This window comes from Anopheles stephensi, chromosome X, assembly GCF_013141755.1.
Source record: "Anopheles stephensi strain Indian chromosome X, UCI_ANSTEP_V1.0, whole genome shotgun sequence".
Classification (NCBI taxonomy): domain Eukaryota; kingdom Metazoa; phylum Arthropoda; class Insecta; order Diptera; family Culicidae; genus Anopheles; species Anopheles stephensi.
The window spans coordinates 16960619-16983825 of NC_050201.1; the positions used below are offsets into that span (position 1 = coordinate 16960619).

The 23207-nt window shown below is 43.2% G+C and overlaps 2 protein-coding genes across 2 annotated transcripts; one reads left to right on the forward strand and one right to left on the reverse strand.

Annotated features, from left to right (window-relative positions):
* Positions 1-3562: 3562 nt before the first annotated feature.
* On the reverse strand, positions 3563-10168 carry LOC118511401. The gene is made up of 2 exons (XM_036054440.1): positions 9258-10168; positions 3563-9163 (listed from the first exon to the last, which is right to left on the reverse strand). Exon 2 carries the CDS (start codon positions 9142-9144, stop codon positions 3868-3870), a length of 5277 nt encoding a protein of 1758 aa, XP_035910333.1. The 5' UTR covers positions 9145-9163; positions 9258-10168; the 3' UTR covers positions 3563-3867.
* Positions 10169-16233: 6065 nt separating this feature from the next.
* Positions 16234-17521, forward strand: LOC118511991. The gene is made up of 2 exons (XM_036055731.1): positions 16234-17049; positions 17139-17521. Exons 1-2 carry the CDS (start codon positions 16633-16635, stop codon positions 17196-17198), a joined length of 477 nt encoding a protein of 158 aa, XP_035911624.1. The 5' UTR covers positions 16234-16632; the 3' UTR covers positions 17199-17521.
* The last annotated feature ends 5686 nt before the right edge of the window (positions 17522-23207 follow it).

The window sequence follows — 23207 nt, forward strand, 5'->3', positions numbered from 1 at the left end:
CTGAGATTGCACTTTTCACTGTCGTGCGTTGAACTTATCGAACCATGGATGATGGTTCAGTTGGCCGGCAAAATGCGATGCTGAGATCGCACTTTTCACTTGTGCGCGTCTAATTTATCGAACTGTCGATAAATGATCAATGTACCGAGCCACGTACAAATTGGCCGGCGATCACACCTAACGTGCCAAACTTTTCGACCCGTCCGTGGGTCACTTCACCTAAACGTGTTGTATTAAGCGATTTAGAACGATCAAGAGTGAGAGTTTGATGTTCCTCTCTGGAGCCACCATGTCGCGTGCGCGAAGCTAGCCTCGCGGCGCGTTTCTTTAGACAGCCACAGGTCACGTCGACTGAAGACCAATAATACTCAAACTCGTTCTAATGGTGAAATGACAATCTTTATTGAAACTTATTCGCGTGTTATATCTAATTATTGCTGACCGATCGTGGTCAGAAGTTCTTCGATTGTCCGTTGGCGACCGATCGCGGCCAGCAATTCTTCTGTTTTCCGTTGGCGACCGATCGCGGTCAGCATTTCTTATTCTTATTGTACCGTTGTACCGTCCGTTGGCGACACTAGAAAAATCAACCCAAAAAAGCCAGAAGAAATAGGTCAAGACTAACTATTAACATGTATTATCTCGTAATAATTTTAAACGATTTGAGTAACATCAGTTCTGCTTCTTCTTGGTTTAACAACATGGTTCCCCAAACTAGAGTGCTTATAACCCTATGATGCATTTATTTTAAACAATGCATCTAGGCTGTACGAAAAACAAATTTGAAATTGGTCAATATAAATTCCTTTTTTTACCAAGGTTAAAAATTGATTGGAGATAAGGTGCCCTTTTACGGTTTCGAGAAGGAAATGTCTCCAAACCATCTTCAATTGTATTAAGCTTAGTAATTTAGTTTTAAGCAATATGGCCAGGCCGTTCTTGATGAATAAAAAAAAAAACAGCGATTGGACTGAAAATATCCTGAAAATATCAAAACCACCTTATGTAACAGGTTCATTTAATGGTGCTTTTGAAGCTGTGAACGGCTAGGGGTTTCTTCGATCGAGGACACGCTCACCGTTTAATTGTTCACCTTTTCCAGGATAATCTTCACCGATCAAATAAATACCCTTAAACCTGGATCAAGCCATCAATAATCTATCACAAAACCTATTAGAGGATTCATTCTATCGCCAAAAACATAGAGATATCTTTCTCTCTTTAATGTCGAATCCAATATTATCATTCATAAGTATGAGTCCAATATTTCAATCCTCTTCCTTGAAAGATATATGGATCTTTGGAGATGCCGTTTTCGGTGGCAGTCAGATAGAGGTCAGGTGTGATGGGTGAGTTTCGTAGCGTAGATTTCTAGGGTGGAAAGTATTGGTCAATTGCTTATGGGTAAACTTCAGCATCAACAAATCTATAGCAGGTTCTGTTGTCAATTATGTAGCAAAACCGCACTGCCATAGGTATGAATCCGACGCTTCTTGAAGGATGACATAGACTCTCTATATCTTACTCAAACTGAATACTGCCACGAAGTACAGAACGATAATATGTCATCTAACCCCGCAGAAGCATGGATGATATGGCTAAATTGAGCTGAGGAGGATACTGTTTCCTGGTCTATAGGTGATCCAAGTTACCCCAAGACTCAACATACAGCGATGGAGACTGGTTTTTATGGTAAATGACTTCGTGATTGCATGGATGATATGAGGAAGTACTACCGGAAAATACCGCTAGGCGATGACCCTCACAGACTACTGATCCATGGTGGAACAAGCCATCAGCAGTACGGCAAACGATTGGCCTCGTGTCTCGTAGCCCAAGGAAGAATACAGCGCGTAGCCGATGTCAGATTCATCCAACGTGTCGATTGCGTCTGTTCGATAATGTGTAAAGACCGAGTAAAGTGTGTAAAGGTCTTTTTACCTCGGTTTCCACTTTCACACCATAATGCGATGTGAGTGTAGTGTATCTTACACACCTTTATCGATCATCTGTGTAGTGTATCTTACACACCTTTATCGATCATCTGTGATAGTATCAGTAATAAGATAGATAGTAATTTAGTAGACTAAGTTACAATCAAAGAGCGAGGCAGTTGCACGATATCCGCCTACCACGAACGACTGTTTAAAACAGATATCAATCCACAAGAGTACGGGTCGTGGTATTCTTGATATTCGGAGAAGTTGTTGCGTGATGATGGCGTTAGAAGCTAACAAGAAATAGTTCTGAACTAAGCAACAGCCAATGCTACTGGGACAGATACTCCAAGTACGAATGTGATTGGTGTTAATGCCTTGTTGGTGTCGATTCTCAACAGAGAGCGCTAGTAGTCTAGCCCATTTCATAAAAGAAAATAAATTTCCAGTGTGCCCCTAAATGTAGGTCATGCATGTGCGTATTAACGAGCAACGAACCAATAATTAAAATTACGAAAATAGTTATGCATCGCTAGAACTAAAACGAATGCTTGTTGAGATATATAGGCAAAGAAGTGCACTTTCATCGGGGGAGGGAGAGATGTTGTGGATGGTGGATTAAACTTTACTTAGGTGAAGTAAAGTTGATGGATGAGGTGGTGTATATCTTCTCTCCAGTGCAATATTAGTTCACTTCAGTTCAGTCCAGTTCAGTTCAAATCAGTTTATTATATCCTTAAGACTATTTCGGTATCATGTGTAAATAGGTTTTGTCGCTTTAATTATAGTCTCTCAGTCTAGTCTCTCAGTTAATTTGTACTTAAAATTACGTCTGCAAATACCATGATGATGATAACACTCAAAATACGTGTTCATATTTATTTCAAAGTTTAGTCCCACCCTTTCCCATCCTTGATTTCCCTCCCTTTTTATTTTTACTTAGTTCCATACAGTCGAATACTCCGGATTAAGATTCGTTACGCAAACAAGACGAGAGTTACGTTCATACCTAAGACTCGACTCATAATGTATGAATTTAAACACTCAATTTCGACATTTTGACTTGCCTGTCCCTTTGTCAATACATTAAATTATCGATCATTTTGGTGACATCGAACAGTCGAAAAACTACCGGTTTTTCTGTTGACTTAACAGTCGAAGGATTAGAAAAAACCTCGAACCTCTGAAGTGCATAAACACCAAGTGCAATTTAGGGACAAATATTTCACTGTCCTTTCTTTTGCTTATCAATCAGATTTATAACATACTTAAATGTTCTGCATGATAGCGTAATGTCGCGCCATGAATACAGGTAAAGTATTTAGCGTGTAAACGTGCCCACAATCGCGTCCAAGGATGCCTACACGAGTGTTCCTGATGTTATGGATGGTTGTGTGTCTGTAGTTTATGCGAAATTGTTTTCGAATAAATCTTCTCGAGACAGCGCGAAAACCGCGGTCTAGACTTGTGATGCGAATGTTGATCAACCGCTGCGCGCAAAATGCAGATGCAGCTTTTATGACGCGGTGTGTGACGCTTCTGACGGTTTGACCCTGTCGGCGACATCACCACCCCCGTAATTCCTTTCAGAGGGGTTACAATGCTATTATGCGTTTGATGGCAAGTGTTCGGATGGTTCGTTGTGCTGTTCAAGGGGGGACGTCTGCTCTGGTCGAATGCGTTTTGGGTTCTATCTATATTTACAATATTTCTTAATCCTATCCTATCTTATGCCTACACTAATACTGTTACAACCGTTCACAAACACGTATTATGGCATGCAACAAAATCGCATGCATTTAGGCGTAAACATGCCGACCACCTAAAATTCATTAATTTTACCTCGCATGCTTGTAATCCTTTTCGTGAAATAATTGCTAGCTTCATGCGTTTATTCCTAACCTTAGAACATGCTATGTACAAACTTAATCTAACTTCCATCGTGTGCCATTTGTCGTTCTTGATTCGGTATAATACAGATTCTCACAGTTGGTCTTTTAATCTCATTGCCTTGAGCCGTACGTACTTTTACCACTCTTACTATGCCGTCACTACCAGGGTAAACCTCTGTTATTATCGCCAATGGCCATTTCATAGGTGCTACATTATCCTCTCTTAACAATACTACTGTTCCTGGCACAATTTTTGTCGCAATGCAATCCCATTTGTGTTTCCCATTCAATTGTTGCATATATTCTAAACGCCACCTTTCCCAGAAGTGTTGTAGTCGTTTTTGAACGAGGCGCCAATGGTTCACACGGTTTTCTGGTACATCCTTCAAATCAACCTCTACGACATGCTGGAGGTGCGAGCCAGTTAGGAAGTGTCCAGGGGTGAGTACTTCTGGATCTGTGGGATGATTAGAAAGAATCGTTAGAGGTCTTGAGTTAAGGCATGCTTCTACTTCCGATAGCAACGTTGTCATGTCTTCATAAGACATTGACGCATTTCCGATGACGCGAATCAAATGGTGCTTCATAGAACGCACTGCAGCCTCCCACAATCCGCCAAAATGTGGAGTCCGGGGTGGGATGAATTTCCACGATATCTGGTTCTCGGCACACCAAGATGAGATCTCCCTTCGGTCATCAGGAGAATTGAGCAGCTCGTATAGGCGGTGTAGCTCGTTCGCAGCTCCCCTGAAGTTCGTACCGTTGTCAGAGTATAACTCCGATACCAAGCCTCTTCTCGATACGAATCGCCTTAATGCAGCTAGGAACGCTGGTGTACTCAAATCCGACACGAGCTCGATGTGGACGGCACGCGTAATAAAACACACAAATACTGCAACGAAAGCCTTTATAGGGGCGGCCCTCCGCGATTGTGCCTTCACCCAAACAGGACCGCAATAATCGACGCCAGCTACAGAGAACGGTCTCGCCTCAGTCACTCTGTTTTTCGGAAGACTCGCCATCGGTTGAGTGACTGCCTTAGGTTTGCATCTGAAACAGCGCACGCATTGATGAAATACCTTTCTCACCACCGATCGTCCATCCAACAGCCAAAATCGTTGCCTTATTCTGGTAAGCATCATCTGTGGACCAGCATGCAGGTTTTTCCGGTGGTAGTACTCAGCTAACAGGATTGCCAACGGGTGTTTTTTCGGTATCACTATGGGCTGTTTGGCATCAGGTGATAGAGATGCATGTTGCAATCTGCCGTTTATCCGAATTAAACCATTGCTGTCGATGAATGGTTGGTACCCTCGAAGATGTGACGCTCGATGAACTGGTTTCTTGGCGTTTAAATCCTTCCATTCTCTATTAAACGAGTTACGTTGAGCCAATCGACACAATACCCATTCTGCCTGCTGCCGTTCTGCCGTTGAAAGGCCCTCACCAAACTTAGGCTGGACCTTTGAGCTGCTTACTCTCATTCGCAAAGCATGTATAAACCGCAAACAGTACCCAACTACCATGCGAAGTTTTGAGTATGATCCGTAACGGGTGAACAAATGGTCAATAAATCCTTCTTCATCCAGTGAAGAAAGTATTAACTCGTTGGAACGTTCTTCACCCGTCTCCAGAGTCTTAGACTCCGGTACTGTTGGCCAATTTTCTTCTGTCGATGCCAACCATTCTGGCCCCGACCACCATGATGTTGACTCCATAAACGTTGCAGGATCGCAGCCTCTAGACACCACATCGGCTGGATTCACCACTCCAGGCACATGTCTCCAGCTGGCTCCTTCCGTAAGGTTTTGAATCTTCGAAACCCGATTCGCAACAAATGTCTTCCACCGACTTGGAGGGGAATGAATCCAATGCCAAGTGGTCATCGAATCGGTCCACAGGAATGTAGGCTCATCGCGGCCAATTGCCTGTTTTACTTGCTCGTACAATCTGCTTGCCAGTAACGCGCCACAGAGCTCCAAACGTGCAATGGTCATCCTCTGAGATAACGGTGTCACCTTGGATTTTGAAATCATCAGTCGAACTAACACCTCTCCTCTGGTCGAGACACTTCGAACGTAGCAGCACGCACCGTAGCCTTTCTCTGATGCATCGCAGAACAGGTGATACTGCATCGATAACGTATCACTCTGAATAACTACCCGTGGAATGCGTACCTTTTCCAAGAGATGTAGCTGCATAAAAAATGACATCCAATCTCGAGCCAACTGTTCCGGGAGTTCTTCATCCCATGGCCAAGCGCGCTTATCTGTTCCCTTCAACATCCAAATTTGCTGCATAAAAAGCTTGGCCTTCATCTTAACCGGATCTATGAAGCCGAGTGGATCGTAGATACGTGCAATACATGCTAGCACCTGTCGTTTCGTGCATTTGCTCTCCTGTATCGGTAGCTTAACCTGGACTTGTAAAATATCCGATTCAGGTGTCCACAATAATCCAAGCGTCGAAATAGAGCTGGTCTCGGCTGCCAATTCATGCTGTGGGTTGGTTGCTCTTTGATCTTCCGGAATATCTTTCAGCGCTTCTGGGCAATTGGATGCCCACTTTCTTAAACTGAATCCTCCGCACGAAAGTAACTTATTTAACTGCCCGGCCATTTCTTGTGCATCACGTGTTGTCGTTGCACCGGACAGCAAATCATCGACGTAAAAATCTGCCTTGCATGCCATTGCCTTCGGAAACTTGGTGCCATGATCATCAAAGATTCGCTGCAGGGTTCGGATGGCTAAGAACGGAGCACAGGCCGTGCCGTATGTGACCGTGTTCAACTCGTACACTGCTATCGGCTCATTAGCATCGCTGCGCCACAAAATTCGTTGCAATGCCTTATCGCAGTCCTTCACGAGTATCTGACGATACATTTTTTCCACATCTGCCACTACAGCTACTAGTTTCATCCGAAATCGCAGCTGTATCGATACAACGTCGTCTTGTAGTTGCGGACCGGTTAATAGCACATCATTCAGGGACCGACCAGAAGTTGTTTTACATGATGCGTCGAATACAACTCTGCATTTAGTGGTGGTGCTGTCCGTTTTCCAAACCGCATGATGTGGAAGAAAGAAAGAAGGTCTTAAGTTATTTGTATCGATTTCTGCATACGTACCCAAATATGACATGTGTTTAAGATCAAGGTACTCTTTCATAAAGGCTTTGTAAGCGTCGTCGAGCCTGCAGTCCGATTTTCTTCGCCTTTCCATAGCCATGAACCTTTTCAGTGCAGTTTCTTTGGATTCTCCAAGTGTCTTCCAATCGAACCGTTTGAGCAGCTGAACCACGTATCTGCCTTCCTCGTTCTGGTATGTTGTTTCTTGGTAGCTGCGCTCGCATTGTTCCTCTTCCTTTGAGCGAATTCTTTCTGTTGGAAGGTCTTCCAGCATCACCAACCGCTTCATTGCCGTATCAAAACTATCGTCTTCAACAGCACAGCACGCAATATGGGCTTCATCAATACTTCCTTTAGGATGCTCAAACACAGTGCCACTAACTATCCATCCAAGATGAGTTTCGAGTAGCTTGGGTAAGTGGGGCGCGAGTTTGATCTGACCTTGCTTCAACATATCGGCAAACACTTCCGCCCCCAATAAAAGATCTATTGATCCAGGCTGGTAGAATGATGGATCTGCCAATTCCAATCCTGATGGAACATTCCAGCCTTCGACTTTCACGTATCTCGATGGGAAGTTAGCTGTTACCCTTGCCAGTACTAAAAACTCCAGCCTCTTAACAAATGTGGTTGTTCTAGATTTGACAGTTGTCGAAACCAAATTGTTCGCGGTCAATGCAACGGTTCCCACTCCTGACAGCGGCTTGTGAACTCGTTCCTTCTTTAGTTTTAGCTGCTGAACCAATCTTTCGGACATAAAGTTAGACTGGGCTCCCATGTCCAGGAGGGCTCGTGCAGGAATCGTAGAACCATTAACCCCTTCTACCAAAATAAGAGCTGTTGACAACCAGACGGTTTTTTGTGGCTTCTCTACCTTGTCCTGAAGTGTCGCACTAATTGGCAGCGCTGATGTCTCTGAGCTTGTTGATACTGGAAACTCTCCCTGCTTGATACACAATAAAGTGTTATGCCTTCCATTGCAGTTTAAACATCTGCCATGCATTCTGCAAAATCGTATAGAATGTCCTCTTCTTAAGCAGCTGAAGCATAACCTAGCTTCCTTCGCAACCGTCTGCCTTTGGGACAAGTCCATGCTTCTGAATGAGGTGCACTTCGCCACATTATGATCAGCCTTGCAGACCGGACAGGTATTAGAGGCTGCCTTGGGAGTTTGTGCTGCACATGCTAAAAAGGTCGCACTTTCTTTCTTCTGACGCGCTGCTGCATAACTACGTGGTGATGAACTGCCGACCACCCTTGCCGGCCTTGTGTCTACAGCGTTCGTTGTGTGTGTGGTGCAGCTACTTAGTATTTTCACTCGTTTCTCGCAGAACTCAATCATACGTTTATACGTGTCTGCCTCATGATCGGCAGAATATTGTTCCCAGGCCATCAAAGAAGCAGAATCTAGCTTGTAGAGAATCAAACTTGTAAGCGGAGTGTCCCATTGATTTACCGGCTCATTCAACCTCTCCATCCCTCGTACCAGCCGCCTGGTTTCATTTACAAGACGTGCCAACTCCTCAGCGCTTGACCCGTTCATAGACTCCAGTTGGTAAAGTGCCTTGAAATATTCTCGTTTTATTCTCTTAGAATCATCAAAACGCTGTAGCAATGATTTCCATGTTGACTCGTAGTTTTCTGCTACTAACTGCGTATGATCGTATGGTGTTGCTGCACTTCCCTTCAACGCCGTCAACAGATACTGCAGTTTTGTTACATCTGGGAGTTCTATCACTTCATGAACCATAGAGGTAAAACGATCTTTAAAAGTGAGCCATTTCGTTGCATCGCCGTCGAATGAAGGCAGATTGATTTCGGGAAGTCGTAATGGTGTATGCGTCACTGATGTTTGAAACGTACTGCTAGCCACAAGATTTGTTGCATCTACTCGTTGTTGTGCGCACAAAAAACCCTTCACCTTCATATATTTTGTCATGAATGTCCTTTGATCATTCCACATTTCGTCTTCGACGCTTGACTCTTCGATGAGTAACTGTGCTCGAGCATCTGTAAATGCATTTTTCACTTCCTCTAACTGTTCTAATTGCACTGGGACCTGGTCACTATCTCTGGCTGGATCGTAATTGTTCACAAACTCTTCGTAAATGTCAATGCTACGCAAACTATCGCGATATAAGCGCTGCAGCTGCTGTAATTGTTTCTGTTGCTTGTCCCCTGCAGGCATTTTAAATATTTTTCACTTCCTTCGCGATAACAAAAAAGGATTACGAAATGAACGCGAAATCCACACGTATTATTACGACCGACACTGTAAACGATTCTCGATGAACACTTCACCTTCACTGATGAACCCTGTCGTACTCTCAAAGCTGTTCACTCTGACGCGTTGCGTTGTAAGGTTAACGTACTTAGTTCTTTCGCACTAATACCACTATCAAGCCACGTGTTGACCACACACTGAATTCTATAATTTGAACCTTGCTATCGGCACAACATCAATCTCTGCAAGCAAGCTTGTTCCACACTTCACGGATAAAGCTTCAAAAATTGCCACTACCGCCGTTCCTGCCTAATCACCGTGGGTTAGTTGCAATGGCTGCTTCTATCCTTATCGAAGAACTTGCTACGGCACCGAACTGTTCATCGATGAACTTTCCTTCCAGCGTACGAAACACTACACTAATACCACTGCTGTAAACACACTAAACCTTGTGCAATGTCCGTCCTTGATAGTTCACTAGTTCACCGACAAATCGAAAGGTCAACACCCTGAACCCACGCTTAGTTAAGTCCGCGTGCAATTACTTATCTGCATTCGAACAAATTACTATGTGAAACTTAAACAAATCACAAATTCCCCTTGAAAACAAATAAAAACACTGTCGTTCTCCGTCCTTACACCTTCGCTGGTTACAACTGACACAAAGTTCTTACGAGCGCAAGCGCAAATTGTTCACAACAACACCAGGACGATAAACACTATAACTTTGCACAAAACCAACGTAACTTAAACAACAATAGGAACGGTAACTAACAGGAACGATCCGGTTCGAAGGACCAAATGTTCGGATGGTTCGTTGTGCTGTTCAAGGGGGGACGTCTGCTCTGGTCGAATGCGTTTTGGGTTCTATCTATATTTACAATATTTCTTAATCCTATCCTATCTTATGCCTACACTAATACTGTTACAACCGTTCACAAACACGTATTATGGCATGCAACAAAATCGCATGCATTTAGGCGTAAACAGCAAGGGTAATGGTTTCTATTGACTTCGGGGATGCCGCTTTACAATAACGGATGCTATTATTATCGCAATGGTTTTCATGCTCATGGCTATTTCTATAGTTATCGCTAGGGTTAGATCTTTGCCCTTCTTATCGTTTATTGGCGAAACCGAAGACAGCTGTTTGAGTGATTTAATGTAAGTTTTGTAGAGTTTGTTTTGCCTCGCTATAACTGGTTGGATGGTTATTCCATTAGATTCTATGCTACACGTTTCGGATAGTGTGTTCACCCCTATATTGTGAGCAGGGTTTGTTATTATCCGATTGCAGTTTAAGGAAATTCTGTTTGGCTGCGTCGTATAGTACAAATTTTGTTTGGCGAGTGAAGATTGATGAATTTTGTAAACGGGGTGGATAATTTTGAAACCATGCACATAATTTTCGGTTCCTGAAGCAATATCGCAGGGAAAATACAATCTATGTTCCTCCGAATCGTTGTATCACGCGATAAAGCGAGTGTGTCGTTCAATAGAGTAACGTTTTTTGGATATAAGTAGCTACCCTTTTCGTTTATTTCCATCCGTTCATTTTTAATGTTCAGTATTGAATAGTTGTGCATGCATGGAATCGGAATGACGTTTTATGTTTCGAAATGCTCCTTGCTAAGTATTGCATTATTTATGTGAAGAGATGGTCCAATGGCCGAGGCGACAGCGGCACTGGTCTTCACACGGCAGGGTCCCGGGGTTCAAATCCCATCCAGATCGGCTCCCCGTCAGTAGGTAGGGCTTACTACTTACGTCACAGATAGCCAGAAATGGCAGGCCGAGACTTTTTGAGGTTGTAGTGCCAAGGAAGAAGAAGAAAATGTGATTAATGATGTTCCCGTTTATTTATTAATTTATTTAAAGTGTGAAGGCTAGATGCCGTATAGTCAACACCGCGTGTGTTGACGAATTGCAATTTCACAAATATAACAAAATACAACATTAAACTTGCAATTTCCTCCCTGTCATTTGCCTTATCCCAGGCACACTCGGCTGTGGATGTGTGGCTATTGCGGCGTGGTAGTCCAGGTCTATTGTAGTGGTTGTTGTTGTATTAAATTGCTATTAGAGGATGTTCGATATTTTGGTCCAGTTCTATTGCTGTCTGTGGGTGTGATGGTGGTGGTGGTGTGTATGAAACATACAACATCCTTTTGTGCTATCTGACAAAGAAGGAACAAAAAGATAACTGCAATCTGGACAGTACAAACATTTGCCAGCGTTCCTCAAACTGCCCAGCAGTGGTAGCCCAAGCTCAACCAGAAACTATCGACGAGATTCATCCCGTAACAGCAGGGTCTCTGCTAATCACGAGGCTGCACTCGCCGACCACCTCCGAACCCAACGCCTAGACAGAGGCTAGACAGAGAAGAGAAACACTGTTACTCAAAATAGTCTGACTCTCTTCTTACCACAGTGTCGGCATTAACCCCGCATGCTCTTGCTTCGTCAACAGATCACCCGTGGCATGAGCATACAACGCGAAATGATTCGAAATAAGTCGAGACATCATACGTATGAATGCCCGGTCCACAGAGAGCCAACCGAACCAAGGCCGCAGGGACACTTGCGGAGAGATCGAGAAAAGGAAATGCCCGAGATCGTCCGCCTCCCACATGCTCTGCCAGCGAGACAGGAAAAGTTGCTGTGGTAGACGAAGAAACTCTCGGGCCGAGATCGGACGGTCGTAAAAGGCGCCTTGTTGGGTACCTGTTTTGGCCAGTGAGTCTGCCTTCTCGTTGCCGGGAATTCCACAATGAGAAGGTACCCAAATTAGCGAAAAGCGAACTCTTAATAGCCTTCGGGGATCTTAGTGCTTCAAAAGTGCTAAGGCTATCTGTAAAGATGAAGTACTGATACGAAGGTCTCGCTGCTATCATCAATAGTGCATACAAGATCGCGGCTAGTTCTGCGGTGTAAACACTACACGGCTCCCGCAATTTAAAAAATGCTTTGGCGGACTCACTAAAAACGCCAAAGCAGGTGCCCTCCTTAGAGGACGATCCATCAGTGTAATACTGGCTTATATGGTCTAAAAGGGGGTTTTTATACTGGAACATCGAAGCGAGCGGTTCAGCTTCCAGCTTGTGTTATCTCCCAAATCGCTCGTTATCAGCTAAAGCCGGTTTTCTTATCTTGAGTTAATCTCTAAGTAAAAGTGATCATCGATCCCAAAGCGTTAGTGCGTTTTGCCTATGGGGAAGCGTAAAAAGAGAGAGGTGCTTCGGCCATCTCTCTCTAACCCGTCGGAGCTTACTCCAAAAAGCCGAAAGAGACTCTTGTGTGAGTGAGTGATGATACTCCTGACGACGCCGATGAGGAGATAGGAGAATTTGCAGAGGTGAGCTACAAGGGAGGAGCTCGTCGTAAATCGGTAAACGCTGCCCCATCCGATAACAATATATCTGCAGCAGCATCCAAGGAGGTTCGACCACCGCCTGTGGTTGTAAAACAACCTTCCTTATTTCAGCTCAAACATGAGCTTAAAGATTTTTCTGGCGTGGAATTCCAATGTATTGGAATAGGGTTTAAAGTTTAAGTGAAATCTGTCTCTTCGTCTTCGATGTCAAGCTTTTGGACACGGCTCGCGCAACTGTCGAATGAAGCCCAAATGTCCAAATTGTTCGCTAGAACACGTGCTGGCAGAGTGTAAAGCGGCAAGTGACACACTACGGTGCGCCAATTGTAATGGAAGTCACAAAGCAAATGACCCTCAGTGTCCTCAACTGGCTAAATATCGTCAAATTCGGGAGCGTGCATCAGCTCAGCAACGAGTAAATTTTCGTAAGGCTATGCAAACAAAGGTGGTGCCTGCCTCTTCAGCATTCCCGCCACTGAATCCACGTGCTGAAAGACCTATTCCGACTGTGTCTGCTGCAGATACACATCGCAAGGAACCGCCTACTGTTGTCATCCCTCCTGGTATGCAGTACGCCATGCTGGCAAAAATGACATCACCATTTCGTTGCAACACTGCGGAAGAACCTCTCCCATCTGACACCGGAGCACCGTTACATGATGCAGCTACTTTAATGGGCATTTTCACAGAGATGGTTGAGCGGCTCAGCACATGCCGTTCCCGTCGAGACGAAATCACCGTCATCGGGGAGTTTGCTATTCGCTATGGCTAACAAACTCCGAATCGCCACCTGGAATGCTTGTTCTGTGAGACCGAAGAAAATCCCGCTTGCTGATTTTCTTCGAAGACAAGCCATCGACATCATGCTTATCACAGAGACCCACTTAAAACCGGATGTAAGTTTTGCGCTTCCTGGCTACAACTTGGTACGGATGGATCGTCGCGGGTCCAATACGCGAGGAGGAGGGGTAGCTATCGCCGTTAGAAGTGGTATACTCTTCACCCCGTTACCGAGCTACAAAACCACAATGCTAGAAGCTGTCGGAACTGAAGGTACATTCAGTCACTGGGGCAATACGGTTCGCAGCTGTATACTGCTCGCTCCAAGGTCGGCATGACCTTGGTCACGATGCTGCCTTCAAGCGCGACCTCTCCATCATCACCAGAACGAATGCCTAACTTGTCGTGGCTGGTGACCTTAATGCTCGACACCGCATGTGGAACAATATGCGCTCCAACACCAACGGTAGACTTCTCTTCGACCACGCCCAGCAAGGTCACTACACTGTTGAGTATCCAGACTCTCCGACCTACGTAACATCGAGAGGTTCATCCAGCACCTTAGATATTTTCTTAACCAACGTTGGGATAGGGAAGCCAGTGACGCTGGATGAGTTAAATTCCGATCATTTTCCGGTATTAACTGAGGTGACCTTTACAGCTAGCCGTAGTCCAAAACTACAACGAAAGGACTTCCTCAGTGTTGACTGGGCGCGTTTTGGCCGGTTAATGGACGGCGAATTGCATGAAACAGAATGCAATACGGTTGAGGAGATTGACCTTGCGATTGATATGGATGAAAGGGCAATTAAGAAATCAGAACAGGTATGTGTTAGGACTAAGCCCGTTACGAGTGAGTTTGTGAACATAGACCCCTATACATTGGAACTGATACAGATGCGAAACCGATACAGGAGAGTCTTTCAAAATACTAGTAATAGGCTTTATAAAGGTCAAGCAGCATCTTTGGCGAGGGTGATATCTTCAAAAATTGCTGATATAAGGAATGCGAATTTTGAACGGGTTGTTTCCCGAATGGATGTTCGAATTCCACTCTTTTGGAAAGTAGCCAAGATCCTTAAGCAGAGATCCAAACCTGTCCCTCCTTTGACAGTCAGTGGAAACATTTTGGTCACTCCCTACGAAAAGTGCAATGCCATTGCTGCGCAATTTGCTAGTGCACACTTGCTAGGTACTAATTTTGTTAGTCCTTTTGAAAGGAACGTTACTGAAAGCTTAAGATCAGCTCATCATGCAAGCTTCTCTAGACCAGAACATGACCGTGTGACCGTGGGAAACGTCCGATATGCACTGAAGCGGATGAAAAACTTGAAGGCACCTGGTATAGATGGATTATTCAACATCCTACTCAAAAACCTACAAGTGAAAGCACTTACCTTGTTGGCTACCATTTTTGATAAGTGTCTTGAGCTGGGATACTTCCCTACGCTTGGAAGAGTGCTAAGGTGGTTCCAATTCTCAAGCCCGGTAATGATCCTACTCGTGCAGAGAGCTACCGACCAATAAGTTTACTCTGTGCTTTGGGTAAACTATTTGAAAGAATAATCCTCGATCGTCTTCAAAACCGGGTGTCTGAGCTGGAACTCATCCCTGCAGAGCAGTTTGGTTTTAGATCAGGTCATTCAACTACACAGCAATTGCTTAGGCTCAAAAATATCATTCAGGCAAATAAAACAGCATCTAGATCCACTGCTGTTGCCTTTTTGGATGTTGAAAAGGCTTTCGACAACGTTTGGCATAGTGGACTAATTCATAAGCTATTAGTGTACGGTCTTCCAATGTTCTTGGTGAAGATCGTCAGCAGCTACTTGGAGGATAGCACATTTCGGGTGGCCTTAAGCTCTGCGATGTCTGATGCCTTACCAATTCCCGCCGGAGTACCACAGGGTAGTTTACTTGGACCTTTATTGTACATTTTGTACACAGCGGATGTACCTGATCTACCCTGTGATGGTAAGTTGTTCCTATTTGCAGACGACACTGCCATTGCCGTAAAGGGCAGAAACGTGGTAGAATTGAGGAGCAGGGCTCAGCGCTGCCTAGATATTTTCCTCAAATATGCTACAAATTGGAAAATCAAAATAAATTCAACAAAAACCCAAGCGGTGCTGTTTCCCCATCGGTATAAGGTCAAACTTTTGACTCCTCTTAATTGTAGCCGTATTCGAGGAGAAGGTAACTTTGTAGAGTGGTCCACGGTCATTAAATACTTAGGACTTATAATTGATCGCAAGATGCTCTTTCGAGAACATGTTCAGGGTATTTTGAACAAGGGTCACATGCTAATTATAAGCCTGTATCCCTTGATTAATCGTAGATCCAAGCTATCACTACAGAATAGGCTCGCATTGTACAAACAAATATTTTCACCAATGGTTACTTACGCAATTTCGGTGTGGAGGTCCTGTTCACAAACTAACTTAAACAAAGTGCAAATTATGTTATATAAGGTATTGCGCATGATTTTAAATGCCTCAAGATACACAAGACGAGAGGATCTGTATGAAAGTGCAGGGATTAAACCAATTCATGAACTAGCTATAGAAATGAATGCGATGCTCTCCGAGAGATGCATGTACTCAGAATATGAAATAATTCGTAACATAGGAGCCTCACTCCGATTGTAAATCAAACTAGGTGAGATAGGTTAAAGTACAAATAAGCTAGGGTAAGTTTGTTATTATTTTTATATTTTTAAGGTTTTTAAGTTATTGTTCATTAGTTTAAATAAGGTTATCGTAGGTTACTAGGTACAAAAAAATCAATTAATTCAATCAATTCAGTGCATGCCACCGCAATAACACACAACAAAATCTTTACACAAAACATACAAAATTTAGGTTAGAAAAGCGCATTTGAACGCTGTATATAATCGAATATTATCCTCAACAATGTAATTGTATCAAAACATCAAGAATAAAAATGTATGTATGTATGTAGAAGCGATATCGTTGTCTAAAATGTCAATAACAAGAAATCCCCATAGTAATACAACTTTTAGCAGATCAAGGAGTTAAGACAGATGTTCCCGACGAAGCCATTACTTACGTTACACCTAAAATAGCAGTTAATCATGAGAAGCTGTTGTTCATCCTTAAGGTCCCTGAGTTGCAAAAGGATGAATCAAAAATAATTGAAATCTTTGCGCTCAATCACAATAATTCCACAATTAAACGATATCCGCGGAACCTTCTGCAATACAAACAGAAACTATACACAACAACAAAACCAGAAGAATACGTGCAAAAATACGCCTATGCTTTGGAATTTAAAGACGAATGTATTTATGCTATGGTAATGGGGAGAAAAAATTGAAAGAAAAAAAAGAGGAAAACGGAGAAAGTAATTGTATAGTAACTCCGCAATACGCAAACACGTCCATGCTAATAACAGATATTCTCCTGTTGATTGAGAACGCAGACAGACAGCTCATCAAATCCGATTGCGGCCTTGACCTGAATGATAGGATACTGACAGGAAATTTCTTACTCGCGTTTTCAAATTGTACAATACAATTCCAAGATAAGAAATTTACATCAAAGGAAATTCATGTAAAAAATCCTTCAGTATCTGGAACAACGTTCAACATCGCAATCCATCGGAAAGTTGTAGAAACACCTTTGGCGTCCCTAGACAATAGAACATTGACAAATCGCAAACACATCGAACACATCTACTTGGAACAGTACAAAAACGTTAGTTGGAATTGGAGCCTGTTAAATGGAATTGGAATTTCCACTGCCGTATCTATAACCATGATCATTATTGCCTATGTCTATTTCAGTCACCTCGTCTCTGCTATTTTATCCCAAGTCCGGAAAAGGAAAAACCGCATTCGGAATGAGTCCCATAGCCATCGTAGTGCAGATGATACCATGGGAAGTTCGAATGCGTCAGGGCACGCTTTTTCACCCCCCGGAGGAGTTACGCACAATAAGACACCGTCAAGTCGCCACGCGCGCACTTTCCGACGCGCATGTCAACAGCGAGCTGGCAACCGGACCCGACACGTGGACACGCGCTTCCGCTCCACGACAGCCGCAACCAGCGAACCAGCCAGGTCAGCGGAACGCCAAAGCGGGTCATTTGCAAATATTCCAGCCGATGTTAGTCAGTTACGATTCAGAGATCAGGGAATAAAGTAAGTTTTTTGTAAAAAGTACTCCCACTGTGTCGTTTCTATAACTATATTTCCATACTCCAAAACAGATAGTATTGTGGTTTTGTATAAACGTAACACATCTATTGGATGTGCACCCCACCAGAATCCAGTAACAGTTCTTAAGGTGTATTTTTGCACTAAATATCTGATGTGCTTATTCCAGTTAAGCCTCGAATTAAACCAAACTCCTAGGTATCTCAAATCGTCGGCAATGTCTATTCTTTTACCATACAGAAAGATGTTAATGTTTGGTTTATATAATCGTTCCCTTCTGTTTTTCGCAGTATTACTGAAGAAAGAAAATGCCACAATTTTAGTTTTTTTCTGCAGGAAAATCGATAACTAGGTTAAGAGACCATGCTGCTAGCCTGTCCAGAGTGGTTTGTAAAGCGTTTTGGATTACATCGGCGTTCCTGCTAGCGACTGATAAAACGCCGTCATCAGCCAGTTGTCGTAGGGAGCAGTTAGGCGCCAGACATGAGTCAATGTCGCTAATGTAAAATTTATATAACAGGGGGCAAGCAGGACCCTTGTGCTAGTCCGTGAAAGCTGGTCCGCTTCAGTTAAATGTAGCCATTATCAAAAATCATTGCCTTTTCTCAACTTAAGTTATATAATATATTGTTTAGTTTAGGACTATTTCCAACATTTTCTAGCTTGTGACACAGAACTTGAGGAGAGACTGAACCAAAAGCCCCTGTATATCTAAGAAAACGGAACTCATGTTCTGTTTTCTTGCATGTGCCAATTCTATTTCCGTAATTAGCAGTGCTAAGCAGTCATTGGTACCCTTACCTTTACGAAAACCAAACTGGGTACTGGAGAGAAGGTTGATGGATTCGAGCCACTTCTCTAAACGCAGAAGAATAATTCTTTCAAAAAGTTTGCGAAAACATGAGAGCATAGCTATCGGTCGATATGACCGATGATCTGATGCCGGTTTGCCCGGTTTCAAGACGGAGACTACTTTCACCTCCCTCCATTCCAACGGAACGATATTGTGAACGACTCGGGGACGAAGTCAGGGCAAAGTTTGTGAGCAAATTGCTCAAGCCAGTCGCTGGAAAAATATTCGTCCTCAATTCCGACATTACAGTTTCGCATCCGCTTTGCCGTTTTCCACAGCGAACTGAGCGAGGAGGAAGGATTTAAATTGTTTATAAATGTTCGCCAATATCCACGTTTTTTAGCTTTAAGTAAGTTTGCTTTCTCTAGCCCTCTTTATTTTTCATATAGCTGTGTAGAGCCCATGTTGCTATTGTAGCGACCTTGGCTGGGCCGCAACGATTTCGAGCGGCGGCGAGTTGTACGGCGGCTATTTGTCCGGCGGCTAACGACAGCGGAGACGAGAAGAAAGACACGACAAACTACGAAGAGAACGATACGAAGATTTTCGGGGGGATCGAAGGATCGAAAGAAGAACCGCGTTTTCTCTTAGCTGGTGACGGCCTTAATGTGCGGATCGTGTGGATCAATATAATAAACAGATGTAGTTAACATATAAATTAACATTGGTTGTTTCATAAGGCAGGGATGCTACTGTGTTAATCTGAAGAGTTTATACATGATTTATTCTCAATGGTCGCTACTATAAATCGATAGTTCATCCATAATTACAAAGTATGTAAGTATGTATTTATTACAATTTTAAGGTCCTTTTAAACAACCACGGTTGTAATACGTGGAAAAGTACAAATGACGTATTCATGTAAGTTACAAGTCTAACACTTGTTGGGTCTTTTTAAAAAAAGATTGGTTCTTTAGTACTAACTACTTCAACCGATAACGAACCGAACCGAACCGAACCGAACTGTTCCCAAGTGCGGCCATACTAGAACTGATGAATCCAGGTGACGTGGTGAGGTGGTGACCGATATTGCCGATGGTGCGTTGCGCGTTCTCACGGTGTACGATTCTGGTGACACTGCAAGCCACGTGCTGGTGGAGTCGATGGACGGTGCACGCGCTGTCTTCGGTGCACATGCTAACTCTGCATTCCGCGATAACTTGTATAAGTAGGAACCTACGTGCATTTTGGGGTATTCGCGTTTGTCGTTGTGGTCCTCATGTTTTAAATGAACATTGTAAAGTCTAAGTTTTAGTCCCTACATATCCTTTGCAAGACAACATCTACGTGTGCAAAATCTTGAAGCGCAAAAGTCATATACCAGAAAAATGGCTACAAAATACGTCTATCATTATTCTTTTTAATATAGCTATTTACTTATAGAAACTACAAAAATATTACACCTAGTTTCCACTCAAAGTCTTTGTTTCGCACCTTCCTTTGCCATTCCACATCTTACTAACTAGAATTTGTTTAACATATTCTTGGTTTAAATTGTTGATTTTATTTCCCCCTGTCAGTTGAATTAAAATTCATACATCCTCATACTGTCCTAGAGGAATTGTTGGGTTGGGAAGTCTTTCCCCCGTCCAGCTACATTGCACAACAAATTTCCCCGTAAAGAGGATATCAATAATTGCACTCAATCAACCTCCTTCACATGTTTGATATTATAATTAAATCTGTTTAACATTTGTCCCATACATGTTTTGGTTCCTAACATGTTATTAAGTGAAACTAAATCCTCCAAATTTGCAATTGGATCAATATAATTATTTATTGATGTTGGTCCGTCTTTTGGCGCAACTATATTGTATATGTTGGGGCGGTCTGGTGGCAGAGGCGACAACGGCGCCGGTCTTCATACGGCAGGTCCGGGGTTCAACTCCCATTCAGACCGTCTCCCCGTACGCAGGGCTGACTACTTTGCTACGGGTAAAATCAAGTCAAAGAAAACCAGAAATGAAAGGCCGAGACCTTTCGAGGTTGTAGTGCCAATGAAGAAGAAGATATTGTATATTTATTTAACGTAAGCCGAGTTCTGTTTTACTATTTCTGTAAAAACACCCATGTTTTTTTCCATCGGCTTGATAGATTCTTCCATTGCAGCTGTTAGTTCGATAACGAACCGTTGATGAACCGACCACGCGAAGGAATGATCGATTCGGAGATCTCCGCGCAGATTCCTGGCCTTGTCAGAGTTGCTAGAATCAGGCGGCTAACCTTTTTTCCTGGATAACCAAGAGAAGTTTTTAGCGGCGGACTCGCATTTCACTAACTCGGCGTGGACAACGGGAATGCCGTAGCTCGATCAGACGATAAACCTTTTTTCCTGGATAACCAGGAGAAGTATCTAACCGTGGTTCTTGCTGGGCTTAATTTCGCCTAATTCTTCCGACGGAGTGGGGAGACACCAAAGTGTGGGACCAACATCCGGAGGGAAGGCAAAGGTGAAACTTCCCCGATTCTGTATGGATACCCAAACAATGAAACACAAGCTTCTTCGTTGAGGTCTGGATTACAAGTCGCTTTTATTCTCAAAAAATCCTGTCTTATATACTAAAATTCTGTGGGAAAAAGAACATGAAATAGCATTACATCGATCTTCTTTATCCTAACTCGGTATGCCAATGCGTTTGACCCCTGCCAGGCGTCGACTAGTGTAGGAGGTCTGTTAGTTTTGTTGTAGATGTAATGTTACAATGTCTGGTAATTGTGGTTAACGTTACCCTATCGTTTTATGACTATGGGTAATGCATCGTGCATCTGTGGTTCTAGTGCGTATGCCTATTTTCCTATTGCCTATTGCCTGTGCGTCGTTTACTCTATTCGTCAAGTTAGTCTTTCCTTCACTGCCCTACGACCGTGCCTTGATCTTCGAGTTGGTCGTATTTTCGTGAAACTAATCGCGCAATGACAATGTATGCATTGTGTTCTAGTGTTAACCCTTTTCGGCCCATGTTCTTCACTTTCGTTTTTATTACATGGCTTGGGTCTATTTATAATTTTCATATGTCTGGATATTGTCCCTTTTTCGAGATGTTTTATGACATACCCTGACATGTTACCATAATTTCGTCTTTCTCACGGTATGAGGCCTCTCTGTGACTTAAGGTTGTTTTCCTAAGACAATATTTGCCGATGAAAAATTATCCTAAACAAAGATATTTAGTGATTTAAAGTTGTTCATCTATCTCTTGCATACCTGTCAGTTTAGCTCAATTTTATTTTGTCGCGTTCGCAACAGCAGCCATCGTAACTTTGATATCAATTGTGCCTTAGTATCCTGGTGGATCATACGAAGTTGTGGTCATGCAGGTAGGGACGGGTAGAGCAACATTTAGGATGGTCCGGTACGGAGTCCTAATTTTTTATTTATCCTTCTTCCCTGCCTTCTTTGGTTCTCTTCCTTCTTTTCGTCTCGGTTGTGGGTTGAGCGCAGTCGTCCTTCCTTCTTTTTCGGTTGGTCCTCCACGAGATGTGATCCTCGTCGCGGATGGAACGATACTGATCCTGGTATCGTTAAAACTAGCACTGTTTTTATACTCTGGTGTCCGTATCCAGAACCTTCAGGCGCTTTGTGTCCGCCTTCGCGTATCGGATTCCCGAATCTTCCGCGCTCGTATGGCCCGCCTCGCGTGGCGGGTTCCCGATCCTTCCAGAACTCGTACTTCGTGCGTTTTCCCATAGATGGCGTTCTGCAAGTGTTTGTGTCCTGGCTGTTTTCTTGTTCCGCGTTTCTAGCCTAGGACGCTCAGTCGCTACAAACATGATGATCGGAAAATGTTGGTGGTGATAGTGAAACATTAATTGGAACTGAAGCGTTTTTGCAGGAAGAACCGGGAAAAACAAAATGATCATTAAATAACGGTGTTGGTGATGATAAAACAATTGGGGGAGTTTTATTAAAAGATGGCCAGATTGCAAAGGGTGGTAAAAGGTGGTGGTACCGATTGTTCTGCGGCTGTAACAACAGGTGACGAATATCCATGGTCGAGATATATGCTGTCAATGATGCTGAAAACACAAAGCTAGTTTAGTTTCTTTTATACGCTACGACAGAAAACATACACAATCATTACAGGATAGCAGCGCGTACAAGTGCTTGGACGATCACACCAGCGACGATGGATTCAAGGTTTTCGGTAAGCAGAATCACTGTATAGAATAATAAAAAAGATGTAACTCACCTTCACTTCACAATCTCCCCACGAGTATTCCAGAATAACGAAGCAAGCTTTGACAAATATCACAGATGCAATGAAGAAAAGGACGCAATCACAAGAATCACACACACCCACATGCGAGACAGAACAAGACGAATAGTCATAGAAAAAACTGTGGGGGTAAGAATATTCTTACGGTAAAAGACACGAAAAGGCCTACCCTAGAGTTTTTTGTGTGCAGCACTGTGGCCTTTCATTTTGAGTGCACAGTGGGATTTATGTATGGTCAAAGGTCGTTTGATGAAAACATTGTGCTAAAAGACCCGAGAAGGCCCCCTCTGACATCTTTTGTGTGCAGCACTGTGGCCTGTCATTTTTATTGTACAGTGCACAGTTTTGTATGGTCATATTCTCGTTTGATATAAACATTGTGCATTGTTCCTTAATACTGGACAGCGAGTAAAGCATGATAATATACTTTGTAAGGAGTGATTTGAAATGTTATAAGTTTTATTTTTCCTCCTTCACCGAATATCTATGCCCATTAACAAGTATCGATCGAACCAATGTTCCGTTACAGTCCGGGAACACCGTGTATGTTGTAAGCCTGATTGGTCACTCCTAGCGTGACCAAAAATTATTACGTAGCTCCTGTGAGCCAATATAAATGGTCAGGAT

Excerpts from the sequence above, each read along its gene's own strand:
- LOC118511401 (XM_036054440.1), bottom strand. The coding sequence starts at position 9,144 with ATGCCTGCAGGGGACAAGCAACAGAAACAATTACAGCAGCTGCAGCGC.
- LOC118511991 (XM_036055731.1), top strand. The coding sequence starts at position 16,633 with ATGTATTTATGCTATGGTAATGGGGAGAAAAAATTGAAAGAAAAAAAA. Across the intron at positions 17,050-17,138 it reads ACTTGGAACAGTACAAAAAC|TCACCTCGTCTCTGCTATTT; the intron begins GTTAGTTGGAAT and ends TGTCTATTTCAG.